This window comes from Falco cherrug, chromosome 12, assembly GCF_023634085.1.
Source record: "Falco cherrug isolate bFalChe1 chromosome 12, bFalChe1.pri, whole genome shotgun sequence".
Taxonomy (NCBI): domain Eukaryota; kingdom Metazoa; phylum Chordata; class Aves; order Falconiformes; family Falconidae; genus Falco; species Falco cherrug.
This window is the reverse complement of record NC_073708.1, coordinates 19,032,912-19,049,542: the sequence shown is the minus strand read 5'-3', so window position 1 is coordinate 19,049,542 and position 16,631 is coordinate 19,032,912. Positions and strand designations below refer to the sequence as shown.

Sequence of the window (16,631 nt, the reverse complement as noted above, 5' to 3'; positions counted from 1 at the left end):
AGACAAAGCAAAGTATGGCATTTAGTCTCTCAACTCAACAAGCTCCAGGTCCCCACAGTTCCTGAATTGTCATGCCACACTGGTGCTCTGCCTAGTAAAAACTCCCTTTCAGCAAGCAGGCAGTTGTATTTGACTGCTGCAAAGGGGTCTTTATCCCAGCTGGAACTTAGCAGGGTCACCATGAAGGGTATGGGAGGCTTCACCTTGCAAGCCAGAGGCCAGCTCTGCTCTGCTGCCCCTGCACTAGCCCAGCCATCGCAGCCCAAGACAGAGCGGTTTGCGAAACTGTACACACATCTGGCACTTCATAAGCTTTGCCCACGATGCTGTCCCTCATCTTAGAGCTTGCTATGACAGTGTCAGATATATAGGTTTGTGCTAGGAGAGCTGGGACATGGGGAACCCTCAGCTGTGAACAGGTACCATTTTTTGAATCATTTCCAGACTGGCAGCACAGAAGGCGTGGAACGTTACCACAGATGTGGCCTAACAACCTGTAAAACTGGCAAGGAGTGGCTGCAGGGTCTGCAGGTAAAGAAAGATGCAGAGAAAGCATTATCGTGCTGCCAAGGCTGGAACTGCATAACTTGTTGCTAACTTCATATACTCATCAAAAATGAATACACTTTTCTATATGTTAAGGTTCAAAATAATTGTTAAAAAATCACTTTTAAAAATACTAACATCGTATTAGCATATATGCATACAGAATCTGTTCTGCCAAATTAAAGCTAGTCCAAGACAGAAGGAAAATAAGTTATGAATGTTTACATTAGTAGTTTAATTACATAAACTTCTGTTAGTATGCCTGATCTCACTGCAGATTTCTTAAGGCACAGAACCTTTACTTGAAAATAAACCTAGAGAAACCCTCCCTTTAACCCACTTTTGCGGGTACTTTATCATATACAGACCCGAAAATCCATGCAGCAGCGTATCACAAATGCAACATATACTGACTAGCACTTTGAGATTACCAACTTTTTGTACTGAAATAAATACAGTTTAGCAGTAAAGTCTCCATCACAGCTTTGTCATAATTATTTTCCACATAAATGTCCGGATTCTACTTTCAATTTTAGGAAGAATACATTAAACGCGTCAATTCTTCCTGCACCAATTAGTCTCATGTTTCAGATCCATTAACATAAAAAATAATTATCAAATATTAAACCCCATTATTAGGTCCTTTGTTTTCTTCTTGTTTGCAGTTGTGTATTTATTACAAACAAAACCCTGAGGAATCTGTTGAGTCATTAGAAATACATCACTGAAATGCATACAGTACAGAATTCAACCCTCCCATTCACCAAGCATGCAATGCAATATTTATACTGCATATGTTTTCAAATGTAGTTTTATTCCAGTGACCTATTTGCAGTGTTTACATACATTTCAAAACAACATTATGCAAACATATCACAGGACACTACTTAATCTTTAGTATATACTCCTTTATAAAAGGTTTTGACACAACGAAGTCAGTCCAGAAAAGCTAACGTTACCAGGTTTCTTGATAAACAAAATACCATGAAGCCCTGTAACCGGCATGAGCACAAGTATCCATCAGAATGGATCCCTCTTTTAAATAAACAGGTTTAAGTTTTGTTCAGTAGACGAGTTTCTGTCATGACACTGTCCATTTAATTTTGTGCTTTCCAAAAGGCAAGCGTACTACAGAAATAAAGTTCCCTACCCAACGGGAGAGAGAAATTCAGTAAACATGTATGTGTTTCCCATTCCAGCAGAAGAATCCAAGTTCAATGAAATTCTCATTTGGCTCATTATGGCTAAATCCAGCACACCCTGCTTATACCTTCTTCTTCTTTGCCTGCTCCCCAGAGTCTAGTTTACGTTTCTTAGCGGAAGCTGGTTCATCGTCTTTTTCATCATCTTTAAATAAAAGACAGAGTTAATCAAAGTCAGAAAAGCCAGTTATTTTTGTATCAAACACTGTCCTTGTCTCAGAACAACAGACTTAACCATGTCTGAGATGCCTGGAAAAAGGCCACAGTAATATTAACTGACGATATCTTCATTTTTGGAAAGTGGACAATACGTGGACAGAATAGGAATGATTACTTATTATCACTACCACAGACCACTGAGGATAACTAGGAAGAGGCTTTGCTATGCTAATGTACGGTACCTGTTCTAAAAACCTTATTATATGAATAGATAAGACAAAAAGCTAGAAAATCACATTTTAGATGCAGGAAGTAATGTCAAGGTCAATGAACAGTTTATCTTCTCAGTTTTTGGATGAAGGCTGACTAAGAGAAATATGTAGCAGTCAAAAAGAAAAAAAAAGCACACAGAATAAATGGAGCAAGACAGAGAAACTGCCCCTGGGGAAGAAACACAGAGAGCAAAAGGAGGAGGAAGACACTAAAACAACCTTCCTTTGCAAAAGGTTTGTAACAACTTTACTGGTGAACCAAAATATTACTGTGTGCTCCGGAAGTCCTGAATTTCTTCTGGTTTTGGACTCCTGATTGTTACTGACTATTCTCTTTCCCCAGCAATTTTTTAAAAAAAGTAAGTCCTCCCTCCCTCCAAATATTTCTTGACTTCCTAGATTACCATTACAGCTTGTACTGTGAGAGCAGTAAATATTTTCTTCCGTAACCTGTCACACAGACATTTTATTTAATTCCCCTCTTAGCCCCCATGCTTTGCAAACACTATAGGCACACCCTGCCCCGCACCCGCGCCCCGGCTCAGGGCAGCGGCGCTTTCGGGAGCTCCCACGCCGCTCTCCGCTTTACCCGAGCGCGGCCGAGCCTCCTGGCGCCATGGGGCGGCCTCCGCCGGTCCCCGCTCCCGCCAGCGGCGGGGGAGCCCGGGGCCGGCCGGGGAGCCGGGCCGCTGCTGGGGGAGCCCCCACCGCCCGCGGCCCCTCACCCGGCTCCGGCGGCTCCTGCTCCTCGCCCGGCAGAACCCCGGCCCTGCCGGCCTGCCGGGGCGCGTCGTCGCCGTTGTCCTCGTAGATGTTGGACCACTTTATGGCCATGTCGAGGGCGGGGGGCGGCGGGGGCTTCCTCTCGGGCGGGCTGTAGGTCTCCGGCGGGGGCACGGCGTTGCTCTTCCACACCTTGAACTCCTTGGGGGGCTGCAGGGGAGAGCGGGGCACCCGTCACGCCGCGGCTCGGCGCCCGGGCCGCCCCCCTCCCCGGCCCCGGGCCGCCCCCCCGGGTCGCCCCCCCGACCCCGGCCGCCTCCTCGGTCCGCCCCCCGCACCTCCTCGGGCGCCCGCAGGACGCGGCTCTCCCAGTCGATCTGCTTGTTGAGCGGGTTGTAGAGGAAGGCGGGCGGCTGCGACACCCTACGGAAGAGCTCGTCGGGCGGCGGCAGCCGCGGCCGCCGCCCCGGGCTCCCCCCCGCCGCCGCGCCGCCTCCCGCCTGGCGCTCGTCGGGCTGGGGCTCGTCGGGCTCCGAGTCGGAGCTGGAGCTGCCGTAGGCCGCGAAATAGCCCAGCGGGTCCTCACCCTCCGCCGCCATGGCGGGGCCTGCCGCCGCGACACCGCCCGCACGGAAACCGGCCCCGCGCCGAGGGTTCCGGCCCGCCGCGGCCCCCGCTGCCGCCGGCCCCCGGCCGCCCCTCGGGAGGCGAAGGCCCCACCGTGCCGTCTTGGGGTGGGGTCCCCGCTCGTACAGGGCGAACGGGGGGTAGGTGGGAGACGCGGGGGCTCGCCCTGGCTCCTCGGGGATTTTCTCCCTCCGAGCGGTGAGACACAGCGGACGGGACGCGCGAGCGAGGCCACCCCCGTTTCCCCTCCCCCCCCGCAGGCCCAGGCGGGGAGAACGCGGAGCCGCCCGGGGCACACGAGCCCTGGCCGGCCCCGCCGGTGCTCGGAGGCCCGCGGGCTGCCCGCACCGACACATCCTGACATCTGCCGGGAGCAGCTGGTACCAGCCCCCCCGGTCAGCCAGGCTTGTGTCCCTGCTGTCCCACCGGCTACAGCACGCACCGGGGCTGCCCCGCCACTCACGCCGCCACAGAAGCAGGGTAAGGCCCAAGGAAGGGGCTTTGGTTATAATATGATCAATTCCTTACAGTAAAGATACTAAACCACGAGCAGCTGATCTCTCGATCAATATTATAATGATTATTTTGAAAGAAACCTTACACACAGAGTACAATGAAAACAACCGCTGGCGTGAGCCTCCACAACCCCTGCAACGTTTGCAAATCCATTTTTGAGTCATGCTGCTCAGCACCCAAAGGTTTTGTTTCTCCCCCGCTATTAATAAAAATCTTAATTTGAGAATGAAGTCAATGGACACATGGCTGGAAGCAACACTTCTCCCATCTTTAAGAAGCTGAGCAATTGAGTCACCTGAAAAAAAAAAAGCAAGAATCAGGTTAGCAACACTGATCATGGACCACAGAAAGTGTAGTTCAGCAGCCAAGCTCCAGATCTCATAGGCATGTTTTTCCTACACGCTGCTCTCGAATGCAGTCTTACACGCACAGGTGTTTCACATTAAGTCAGTTTTTCCAACAAAGACAAACCTCTCTAACAAGACAGAGAACAAAAGCCTCCCGCACACACAAAACCGAAACCACCCACCCAGACACTGGCGTGAACTGCTCTTACAACCTACACATGCTAATAAGAGAGGTAGGTAGGAAAACAGGCAATTATAAAAAAGAATTTATTCCAAAAGTTGTGATAAAATTTATTTTTTTTTTAAATGCAGATTATAAACATTTGGTAAGACAATACATTCATCTAAAGTCTCAGGTTAACAGGCTCCACCGCAGGAGCGATCCCTCACAGGCAGGCAGCATGCTTCACGTGTTCAGATTTAGATGTGCAAGGCAGTCTTCACCCTGAGCTGATGCTCTTTTTCAGCTAAGAGCAAGCTTGTTCGTGCTCCTCCATTTACAAGATTCCAAGAAGGGACCCAAACCTAAGCCCAGCTCTTTAAGTGGTTACAGCAGGCATTTAGACAAATCAATTTCCAGACAGCCCCAGCATGTACAACTACATTTCAAGTTAATGGAATAGAAGGATTAAAGCCTACCCTCAATTTTTTTTTGTTAGAGAGCAAAATGTTGCTTATGCCTTCTGAACCAAGCAGTTTTGTTGAAAAGCACTGTCATCATCCGGAAGGTTTATGATCTTAGATGTATACAAGGAAAACAAGACTTTTATAAACACTAAACAGAAGCCCACATCTTTATCAAATGTAAGCTATTCGTGTACCAAGCATGGAGCGTAGTTGGACATTGTAGTTTATTTTAGCCTACTTCCTAAACCAGAGTAAACACGAAAAAAATTTAGAGACTATATTGAGGTCCTGCAGATGGCCTGTCTCCACAAAAAGAGAACATAGTTTAGAAATATCACCTGGGTTTGAATTTGAATGCAATTACACAGCTATAGCACTGTATGAGCGCCAAAATAATTAAGCTTTAAATACAAACCTACCCTTTGATACACCAAAAACATCCCATCACTTCAAAGTGTAGTACTGCAGAACAGAGCGTAACACATTTCCAAGTAGGAGTTTGTCTTTGCTAGTAATATTAAAGTGATTATATACTTAACAAAAAGTAGACTACAACTCAAGAGTAGAGTGTGAGAGGAATACAGCATGTGTACTCTTGTGTCGAGAAATGAGAACCTTCCCATGTTGAAACAGTTTAAAATGCATTTGACACTGAACAATTTGAAACATAAACTTCCCTATCTGTTTGAAGAGTAGGTATCTGAAGTGCACCATTTCCAAGCGTCCTTCAGGTATGGATACCTTCTTGCTACAGGACGACTCCTCTACTTACCTACTGGGGCAAAACATAGAAGCTTTGCTCCTTAATAGCATTATACAACAACATTTTCTTACAGCCCACATGATGCTGTTACAGCAGTTTACATTCCTTTTCCAGTACTAATGAGGATTTATATTTAAAGTGCATCTCAAATCAGAAATGTTTAACTAATACACAAGAATAATATGCTAAGACTTGTGGAAGTATATTTGCTAACTCGAATCGCTGCGATACTGAGTGCCTGTTGACTTACTAGTAGGACAAAGTTCAGACAATTAAAAGACACCTTGCAAATAAGCATAGCTACAGATTTTGCTGGATTCAGGGTTTTTTTTGTTTGGGTTTTTTGTTTTTTGGTTTTTTGGTTTTTTTTCAAACGGAGTTGCACACACATATGCAGAGGGCAGAATTTATCCTACAGAGAAACACTAAATTTGGTAAACAAGTTTAAGCTTTTTGGTAAGTAAGCTTAAGCTTTTAGTTTAGAAAGTTATTTTTTGACACTCAATACTTTTCCTAACTATCTTTCCCAGTTCACTTGTCATGAAAACATTCAGAACAGCAAATTTGTTGGTTTCTGTAGGAAGAAAAAAAATAATTGTTCTATAACTGCAGTTTAAATATCTGCAGCAAAATGTGAAACCTTGAATACATTGGTTTAAAAAACAAACCTTTGCTGGTATAATACCATATTTTGAAGAAGCTTCCTAAAGAACATAAAATTAAGCAGCTCCAGAGTAACCCAATTAAAAAAAAAATATAATAATAATTAAAAAAATTACTACTTAAAACCAGTAAATAGCATAGATTGTTTTCTCTGATTTTGCTAGTTAACAGTTTGAACACATTTTTTTAATTTTTATAAGGCACCACACAAAGTTTCAGTACCATTTGGATGAACAGACAAAAGTCACTACGTTCACTGTGGTTGAAGAGAACGTGATCTTAAAGGCAAAAAGCAATTGTCACTTGAACTAGTACATGGTTCCTGCTGCTCTGACTGGAGCTCTGGGGGGAGTGGGGGTGCACCAGGGTCTCCAGGCCCTGGAAGGGTTGCTGAGAAAACAGCACACTCCGCATTTCCCATCTCTGCAATCGGTAAATTCATTGAATGAAGTGAGACAGCAGACACAAATGCAGCAGTGCTATAATCTTCTTCTGGATGATGTATCTGGGTAGATTCTTTGTCTTTTGTTTTATCAAAAAAATTAGATTCATCAGAAAACGATCTAGAAAGATCATTTGTTCCTCCATACAGCGAGGTCATACAGGTGCTGCAGCTTAGACCTAAGATAAAAAACAGAAACTGGATTTAAATACAACGTGGTCCACTCTTAAAACTGTGCTCTGATTTAATATCACTAAGAATGTCAAAAGATCAATAGTATTTTTAACAGACTAACCTCTTCATCTCACCTCTCACATCCCGATATTCATGACAAATTAAAAAAAAAAAATATGTGCAGGTTATCTAGGCTGATGTGAATGATTTCTTGTTAGGGAAGAAAATTAACTCTATCCCAGCCGAAACCAGGACATTTTTCCTTATCTCTGTATCAGCTATTATTTGACAAAGATGCACCATAATTTAAGCTTCATTTTAGGAAGTCAAAGTAGCCCTTTGACCCACCTTTTGACAGATTTTTTCACTGTGTTCTTCAAACTTTTAAAACTTTCAGCTACATGGTTCTACTCCAAAGCATTTGAAGGCTGTTTTACCTGAAGCCAGAGAAAACTTCAGGACTTTCATCTTTCGGGTTAAAATGTGCTTCTTCCTTCTTTATGTCTGTTTTGATGGGTGTGGAATGGGAAGTAAGGTTTTTGGTTTAGAAGGAGTATACTTCCTTTATCTGCCTTAAAATATGAGCACATATAGTCACTATAAGTTTTGTGTGTCAACAAAACCTCCCTGCCTGTATGAAACAACACATCCAAACATTTACGGTGACTAATTCTAAGTTTTGGCATTGAAGGCATATAGGGAAATTCCCCTCAGGTTGCATTTGCTGGCTTATCTTCTGCTGAGGTGGAAAGTTGAACAAAACCAGAGCATCCTGCCACTGCAGTAAATAGCTTCAAGAGAAATGCAAGATGGAAGATAACCACCTATTCTAAGTTCTGAATTAGAACCTCATAGAAAGCAAAACTAAAATGTGAAGACAGACCTATCCATCATAACAACACGATAGGTTTTTTGCAATTTTTTATTTATGATGTGTTCAGATAGTAGAAAAGGCAAAGCCAGGATACATGTACTAGGATCTTAAACCCAAACTAGTGATATTTTCAAGAATGTTGTCCCAAGCACTAGAGGAATTAAAAAAAAAAAAATCAGTACTAAGAATTAAATAATTATTGGAGTTTAATTCTGCAGTCCCTTAAAATAAAACTTATGTCTTACAAAATATTATTATAAACTTCTTACCTTTGAGAGCTTCAAGTTTTTCATTTTTGACTTTCAATACTACATCAGTTATCTTTTGTAACAGAAAGTTTTGTGTTCTTTCTCGTCTGATAGATTCAACCAAAGCATCTAGTCCCTTTGGGTTTTCTGCTAAGTAGTCCAGTAACTTCCCAGTTTTTTTCCTACTGGAAGATCGAGAAGAAATTTCTTCTGTATCCTCTCTCGTGAGTATTTTCTTTGAACGTAGGTAATCAAAGTGTCTCTCAGCTATAATTTTATCACACAGGTAAGGACGCATCCTTTCTAAAGCCTGAAAACCAAAACAAACTAGTATTAGTCAATATTTCCATTTATTTAGAAGCTTGTTATTTGAAACCCATATGATTTTGATACACATTAATGAAACCATTTGTAAGGCTGCCACCGTATTACCTAACACTTTTTTACACTGAGAAAAATCTATTTAAAAAACCCAAACACGTTACCTAATTTACTTATCCCTTTCATTAGTTTTTTTTTTAGTCAACTCAGGAGTTTTAATACATGTTAAGTAATGAAGTGAATACTTACAAAAAATATTAATTACACCAGGTCTGTGGTTATCACATCTCAGAACAGTCACCAAGTAAAAATGAAAGGAAATTACACCAAGAAAACACAACAGCACCTATTCACTTTGTCTACAGACACTCATTTTCACTGACTACACGACTGCCACATTTCCATACTATTTGTATCCACGAGGCACAACTCCAAAATACTGCAATTATTGATGTTTGCTCTACATTGAGTAAAAGCAGTCTCGGAGCATTGTTTAAAAGGATGGTTAAACAAATGCAACTATTTACAAGTTCAACAGATTACTGGCACCCAAAATAACATGCACTTTCATCCACAGATGTACCTACTCTCAACAACTTTACTGGCTGCTTTTCATCTTCATCAGGCTGCCTTCTTTTGGTTTATAGATTTTAAACACCTGAAGCAACTTGCACACCTCCAACACGCTGCACAGACCACTGAAAGTGCAACTGATTACTGTGGCAAAAGCAAAATGACTCTACCCTTTGCAGTGTAACTTCAGCTTACAAGTGTAAACTGGTTGCTTAACTCCTCTCTATAGCCAGAAGAGGTGGAACAATCTGCCCACGGGAGGGGACTCCGTCCACCACCTAAAGACCCTAACATGCCTTCACTGGGTATGATGCAGCAGACTCATCTGCCTTGAGCACTTCAGGAGCAACGCCACTTCGCATCTTCAGGAACTGTAACACCCAGTATCAGATCACTTTGCCTCAGAGATCTTCCTCCTGAGGAAACATGCTGTATTTTGTAACCAGATTCACTTCTAGCCTGACTACCCATTTATTTTGGAGGTACACCACTTTGACTTCCTCCTCGGAAAAAGTGAAGTGTCTTCTCCTATACTGACCAATTTATTTTTACAGTTATCAAAACAAAACCCAATCTTTCTTCAGCTTGTTTAGCTGGTACATACAAGCACAAACATTGCTACAATGTAAATGATATTAATCTTACTTCAATCTGTACATTAACAACCCTGCCTGCTTGATATCAATATTGAAGCAGAATTAATGCATGTGTTCACAACTCTCCGGTTTCAGTATCTACTATTCTGTGAAGATGAGAGTCACAAATGACGTCTCTGTGCTTGAAAAACAAACTCATTTTATATAATGCTACAAAATCGGCAGTTTCTCCCAGCAGCATTTTTCTCTGTGCAGAATTACACAAGTAGTCAGATACCCACTAGCTGAGTGTTACTGATGTGAAAAAACTAACGCCCCCACCACGTCTCAGTTGATTCAAAAAAAGAAAAAAAAGAATATGTGAAAGCCAGAAGGAAAAGCACCTTCACATACAAGAACAAATGAAGGGATGAAAAGAAACAAAACTTTTTTCCTGAAGAACGTTTTCAAATATCCTCCTGCTTTTTGAGATTAGATTCCATAACAGCAGCATTTAAAAATTAAAGTGACAGTTTGCCTTATAGCCATTTACTAGCTCAATAAATAGAAGCAGAGGAAAAGCTAGATATAAAGACACACTTTAAGGCAGACTATTTCAAACAGCAAAATACTGTCTGGCATACTGGTGCTAGGGAAAGCACCAACAACTCTTAAAGAAAAAAACTTCTTGGACTGCTCCATTTAGTACAGCAGAGAACAAATGTCTTCTAGTCATTCTTCAGGATTCAACAAATATTAAGCTATCAATAAACAGCCTGTGGTTACCCGGCTGTTAGAGCAAGCATCAGATGAGCATGCACGGAAGGAAAAGGAAGGCTTTGGGCAGTAGACTATCACCACTAGGTTTAATACAATTTAAAACTGAGAACGTAAGGGTGCAGCTCCATGGTGGCCAACTGAAGTGCAAGGAACACTCTGCCGTGCGCAGCAGCTGCATGTTTCTACCCTCTCCCTTGTACTGGTGGATCAGAGGATCCAGTCAAGAAACTGAACTGGTGCTTTCCCCGCCCCCCCCAGCCATATTAATTATCTGATCCAGTTTAGTCTGCAGTCATGTTGGCACTAGTGGTAGCATAACAAATACAAGAGCATAGGAGTGCAACACTACAGCTTACATCAATTTAGGCAGTCCTGGAATACTCTCAAGTGTCCAATTGCAACAAGCCCGCACCTGAACGGTTACAAATGTAGTAGGCTATACGGGTTTTTTTCAGTTCTCATGGAAATCTCATCGTACCATAAGAAGGATCAATCAACAAACTCCACTCCGAAACAGAAGTCAGTCAACGTTACAACACTAGAAGAATAGGGTGAGTCATTATTGCATAGAAAGACTATTGTGTTTTGACTAACACCTTCCTGTGATGAGTCTTTTTCACTGTATGAAGTGTATCAATTCTGAATTTCCCTCTGCACTGGCCTCATAAGTCAACAGGTTATTAGGGACAGAAAGAGTAAACACATTAGAACGGAAGCTTTAAATATACTTTGCTCTATTTCAATGATTTTGTACGGATCACAGTCTCCTTCCCAGCTCTTGAATATAAGATTCCAACCGTTATAGCTCTTCCTCAAAGCAAGTTTATCCAGACCAAGTTAACCTTTCAAGCTAATTTTCTGTGGTATGCTGGCACATAATATACACAGAACTTCTGGTAATGCAGCACTGCAGTGATGCTATCAAGTTACCTGAGCAGCTTTGAAACAGCTAAGTAAGTTTACACTGAACTGGCGCTTGGAATTGTGAAGCCGCAACATACGAGATCTGAGAGAAGAAGCTCTGAAGTCAGATCTACGGGCCTGTATTTAGATGATAAAACTAATGTTATTTCTTTCTACATATTAGGTTTCCAAAAGTCCTCTAATTACTGTGGGAGACCCTGTAAGATCAAGGGCTAAAGCGACATTCATGCACTTTTGTGAGATGCAGCCGTGAATTCAGTCACTGACACAGATGAATGTACATATCATGTCATATATATATAGTCTGATATAAGCGGCTATCTTTTTTTTTTTTTTTTTTAATGTAACTACCAGATGCTAACTATTGCTGTACAACCCTGTGGTTCCACAGAAGCAAGTAATAACTTGAAAAACAAGCCTCACAAACTGTGACAAAGCATTTAAAATTAAAATTACGTATGCAAAAAGCTAGTAAGAAACTAAAACTGAACTCCATACATTCTTAATTGTACTTTAAAGTACTATTAAAAACCCCCGAAATAAGTCAAATATAAGACACTATTGATTACAAACAGAAGGACGGATGGTCAATAAATAATTGATAAACTCCGATTTTATTTGTTTTTTTTTCCAAGTGAACCGATAACTTGTTGAGGTGGATTAGCACGTTGCTTGCTTCCCAGTCTAACAAAGAGATCAGTAAAACCAGACCGAATCCGGATGGAATCTTCCCTCAAATTCTTGACACTAGTGAATAAAACTGGGGAGGGGGGCGTATAAATTCGGGAAAACATAGAACAAAAAGCCTCCAAGACAGTTATCGGTATTTAACCCAAAGCGCCTCGCTCTGTAAGGCAGAGTCCCACCCCCCTGCAGAGAGGGGCCCGCACCCGCGGCGACCTCCGGCCACCCGGCTCACCGCTCGGCACCCGCACCCTGCCCCCGGTGCCCGACGGCGGGGCAGGCACCGCCAAACCGACCCCCACCCGCTGTCCCCAACGGGCGGCAGAGAGAGACGGCAAACAGGAAAACGAGGGGACCGAGCGCTCCGGTGCGCTCCCGGCCCCAGAGCTGAGTGTCAGCAGCACACGGCCAGCCCCACACCGGGAAGGCGGCGGATCCCAGCGGCGCGGGCTGCCGCTCTCGGCGAGCTGCGGGCAGGAGGGCCGGCCCGCCACCCCCGCCCCGCCAGGCGTGACCCGCCCGCCCCCGCCGGCGCCTGCCGGGCAGGCGGCGGGGAATTCCGGGCGGCGCGGCAGAGGCGAGGCGAGGCGAGGCCAGGCCCAGCCCGGCCCAGCCCAGCCCCCCCGCCCCCCGGGCCGCCGGCTCTGACACAGCTTCCGCTTCACCGGCCCGGCCCTGGCCCCACCCCGCCGCCCCGCGCACCCCGGCCCCTCGGGCCCGCGGCCACTTACATCCTTCTTCACCTCGGCCATCTCGTCCTCCGTCAGCGGCCGCCCCGCAGCCCCCGAGCTCGAGGCCGGGCCGGCGCCCTCCATAGCGGAAACCGCTCCGCCGGCACCACCGCTGCGGGGGAGAACGGCTCCGGGCAGCGCTTCCGGTCCGGGCCCCGCCCCGCGCCCGCCCCCGCCAATGGGCTCCCAGGGCAGGCACCCCGCCCCCAAGGCCGCCCCGCCCACCCGCCGCTCGCCGGAGCGCGGCCCCGCCCAGCAGCGCGTTCGCGGAGGGGCCCGCCCTCGCTGGCGCGCGCGGGGGCAACCGGCCGCGCTGTCTCGCCCCGCCGGCGGCCGCCCCGGGCCGGGCCCGCGCATCGGGCGCAGGGAGCGACGATCCGCGGCGGCGGGGCTCCGGCTCCCCTCGGCGGCTTAGCCCTGCTCTGCTCCGGAGCCGTGCCGCGGCGCCCCCCGCCCCCGTTAAACCAGGCGTCGGGGGACGAGGGGCGGAGCGGGCGGCTCGGGCTGCGGCTCCCGGGGGCAGCAGCGTGCAGGTCCCTCTCGTCACCGTGTTCGCAAGCCGGATGGCCGACGCCAGGCGGGCGCGGGGATTTGCGGTGGGCCCCGGGCGCTGGCGGCCCTCGAACCCCCCCGGCCCGCGGGCCCTCCGGAGCAGGCCCGTGAGGGAGGGCCAGGGGACACGGCTCCGTTAATCGCCGTTTTCCAGCTGCCGGGCAGACCTCAGGCTATTGCTGCCGCCCTGAGCTGGGCTCCCACCAGCAGTTACACTGGAGGCGTACCGAAGCAGAAGCGATCAGCAGTGCGTTTTGCTGTCAGTAAGGCAAAAGTACCCCTTTTACGGTGTTTGGTAAAGTCCTTGATGCGCCTCATTAATTAACGCAGTCACACTCTGCATTGTACCAGAGTATAAATACCAGCTGCAGTGGTATCTGTTCTACAGCATTCCCAGCTTTTCAATAAACACATTGGATAGCAAAGGTCCTGCCCAGAACATTTGGAAAATGAAGGACTAGTCGCCATTCTCACCTGGGGACCGTGCCCATTTCCGTAGCGCTGGGTGTTACAGTCACTGCCAGTCCTCAAACTGGTGGCCAGCTCCGCTCCCTGCCACCGCTGTGCAGGACGCGTCTGCCCGATGGTGGCTCACCCCCACCATCCAGCCCTGCAGACCAGATCGCTGGTAATTTGGCAGCACACCTCTGCTCACAACCCAAATCCTTCCGTGGTGTTATTCCCACCCCAAGAAGCTATAGTTTGCTGTAGTGCATTTGAATTTCTCAACACTATCTCTATATCTCTGGATTGAACACGTGAAATATAAAGTAAATGAGTATTTATCTCCCATCTTCCTGCCCAGAGAGCTGCAGGACAGGCCATTTTTCAAGTCCAAGTGACTATGCTGATCCTCCCTAATCTGTGTCAAGCATCCAAATACACGGAACGGTTTCAGAATCCAATGCTCCAGCCAGCCCACTGTGGCACTTCTGAGACAGTCAGGCGTCTTCCCAGCCCCCTGACTCGCACCTTGTTCATTAAGCCAAATGCCTTCCAGCTCCTGCCCTTCAAGGTGAATTATATTGTAGACTTTGCAGGCTCCGTACAATACTGCTGGTAAAAAAAGCTCTTGTGCATTCCGGATTTAGAGTATTTGTTAATAACCTTGCTCAGTGAGAGGCACAGTTCAAAGCCACGCTATGTCTGGAGGCTTAGGCTTCTGGATTCCTGAGCCATGTACAAGACAAACTGAAATGAATTAACTTCAGCAATCAGGAGAAGAGCATGTGGTTGGAGAATACAAGAATAGAATATATTTTAGTAGACTTAATGCCGATAAACCCTAACAGGATTTAATGGTCCAGGCAGCTGGAAGAAGACTACTCTCAGCAAGAAACTCATTTCAGGAGGTTAGTATCAGTTCAATATCAAGAATTTAGCCTCAATGAAGAGTGAGTTAGAGATCATTTCTTCCAAGGTAGCTGGGAAGATTTTGGACACTGCATTGGTTTCATGAGTATGTACAGATGTAATGCTCATCTACAATAAACTTCGAGAGTAAATTTCCCAGTAAGTTTTGGAAACTGCTTACAACCCAGAGCTGTTAAAATCTTTCATGGTATTGGTCCTCAAAAATGTTGTAATGCTGTCACAGTTTGTAAGAACAAGTTGGTCAGTTTTTGAGAGCTGTGAATAACCCCAGGTTTTCTTCCCCCTCTGCCCTCATTGAGCAGCCCATCCTTGCTGCAGAGCAGGAGCCTCTACCTGGGAGCTTCATGTGCTCCCATCCCGTTTTGCCTCCTGGTCCTTAACTCAAGGGTCTGGGTCCTGCCACAGGACAACCCCTTTTTGGAGCTGGCAGAACACCTCCAGCCCCTTCAGCCCCTTGATAGAGTGAGAGTGGCAGGGCTCTACACCTTCCCTAGGGAAGAGGAAAGGTGCCAGGCAGAGAGAAGGGACAGAGAATTTGGTTCAGTTACAGATCTAGATCCAGATCCAGGGCCTTGCCCAAACTGAAGCGTTATCTGCAGCTACCCATGGCAAGTTTTCAACTACAAACCCAAAACAGCCAACCTACAGCTCATGAATTTTTGGGGGTGAGGTTGCCAAGAGCATCAGAATGTCTGGACTTCACAATGCAGGAGACTGTTGATTGATGCTTTTTTGGCAGGACATACTTACGGTGGAGAGTGAATTCCTACACTCAAGTGCAGAAGTCTCTACTTGCTGAACTAATATTCTACAGCTAAATGTTGCAAAGGGCACTCCTAAATTACTATTATGCTTTTGTTTTTGCTACTCTATGACAAACTTCTTAATGTGGCAAGTGGGAGTGGACTGCATAGCTTTTGTTATTTTTAATTATTGCCACTTAGAAACAAATTCAAGTAAATTGGTACCAACTCTCCTGTAGATATGGGTACACAAAGATGCAGGTAAGTGTGGTAGTTTACTTTAAATTGAACCAAGCTGAATGTATCCACATAGATGTAAGCACAGATTTAAATTTATCAGTATAAACCCCATACTTTCAACCAGTGTAGTTAAATTAGTACAAAGGCTGTATTTAGAGATCAGCCCTAATGAAATCCTTCCTTGTCCCTGCTTCTCCACCAAGAAGAGTATTAGATTATGGTTTAAAGTCGTATTACTTAGCAAAGCTGTACAGTTCGGAAGTGATGGAATTCTTTTACTACAGTACTCTTAATTTATGTTGGGTTTCTTAAGAAGCTGAAGCACCAACACTGAGGCCTTGAACAACTGAATCTTGGCTTGCCGCAGGGTGGCACTGAAGGCCCACGAGCACTGACACATGCCCATGAAGCCTGGAGCAACCGCCTTGTCCCGAGGTCGTTAATCCTCATATCATAACCTAATAATACTAGAGCATCAGCGTACACGCAGAGATTAGCCCCACATGCACTATTTGTAGCACGCCACAAGTAGTATTTAGACATAAAACGTGCGACCATCTGTCATGTTACCACAAAGCAATGTCTGAAACGCTGTCACCTCTCTTGACGTCCTGGAGGAGAAAAGACACAAGAGCTATGTGAATAATTTAACCATAATGGTCATCCCAATAAACCTTTGTAGCTTCACCTTTTGTAACTTACAGTAAATATAGGAAATGCAGAAAAAAATACTATACTACAGTAACATCTGTTTAGTTATCTTGGGCAGTAATAAAATTTAGTCACAACCATTGTATCTAGAACACACAGGCAATATCCCCTCTCTACACATTATTCTTAAATGTGGAGCCTAAATCATGTTTGTTTTCAAGGAGTCAAGATTTCTTCTAACAATCTTTTAGCACTAGTGTCTATAATTGGCTTTATTTCTAGGCATGTAACAAGCTTCCA

At 45.5% G+C, this 16,631-nt stretch overlaps 3 protein-coding genes across 4 annotated transcripts in view; all 3 read right to left on the bottom strand.

Annotated features, from left to right (window-relative positions):
* Positions 1-1,339: 1,339 nt before the first annotated feature.
* On the bottom strand, positions 1,340-3,751 carry C12H1orf52 (chromosome 12 C1orf52 homolog). The gene is made up of 3 exons (XM_055725166.1): positions 3,241-3,751; positions 2,905-3,112; positions 1,340-1,893 (listed from the first exon to the last, which is right to left on the bottom strand). Exons 1-3 carry the CDS (start codon positions 3,499-3,501, stop codon positions 1,811-1,813), a joined length of 552 nt encoding a protein of 183 aa, XP_055581141.1. The 5' UTR covers positions 3,502-3,751; the 3' UTR covers positions 1,340-1,810.
* A 907-nt stretch (positions 3,752-4,658) lies between these two features.
* BCL10 (BCL10 immune signaling adaptor) lies at positions 4,659-12,929 on the bottom strand. Of its 2 annotated transcripts, none has more exons than XM_055725008.1 (3): positions 12,772-12,929; positions 8,205-8,493; positions 4,659-7,066 (listed from the first exon to the last, which is right to left on the bottom strand). In XM_055725008.1, exons 1-3 carry the CDS (start codon positions 12,853-12,855, stop codon positions 6,699-6,701), a joined length of 741 nt encoding a protein of 246 aa, XP_055580983.1. In that variant the 5' UTR covers positions 12,856-12,929; the 3' UTR covers positions 4,659-6,698. The 2 variants fall into 2 exon arrangements, with proteins under 2 accessions (XP_055580983.1, XP_055580984.1); XM_055725009.1 differs by lacking the exon at positions 4,659-7,066 and adding an exon at positions 7,076-7,565.
* Positions 12,930-13,163: 234 nt separating this feature from the next.
* Positions 13,164-16,631, bottom strand: part of DDAH1 (dimethylarginine dimethylaminohydrolase 1) — a 64,587-nt gene continuing 61,119 nt past the window's right edge. The window contains exon 7 of the mRNA XM_055725005.1: positions 13,164-16,291. The gene's annotated coding sequence lies outside the window, so the exon portion shown is untranslated. The remainder of the gene's footprint in view (positions 16,292-16,631) is intronic.

Coding starts and splice junctions, on each gene's coding strand:
- C12H1orf52 (XM_055725166.1), bottom strand. CDS start 3,501: ATGGCGGCGGAGGGTGAGGACCCGCTGGGCTATTTCGCGGCCTACGGC. Junction 3,113..3,240: donor TCCTGCGGGCGCCCGAGGAG/GTGCGGGGGGCG, acceptor TCTCCCCTGCAG/CCCCCCAAGGAGTTCAAGGT. Junction 1,894..2,904: donor GCAGGAGCCGCCGGAGCCGG/GTGAGGGGCCGC, acceptor TTTTATTTAAAG/ATGATGAAAAAGACGATGAA.
- BCL10 (XM_055725008.1), bottom strand. CDS start 12,855: ATGGAGGGCGCCGGCCCGGCCTCGAGCTCGGGGGCTGCGGGGCGGCCG. Junction 8,494..12,771: donor TGGCCGAGGTGAAGAAGGAT/GTAAGTGGCCGC, acceptor TTTGGTTTTCAG/GCTTTAGAAAGGATGCGTCC. Junction 7,067..8,204: donor AAAACTTGAAGCTCTCAAAG/GTAAGAAGTTTA, acceptor TTTTTATCTTAG/GTCTAAGCTGCAGCACCTGT.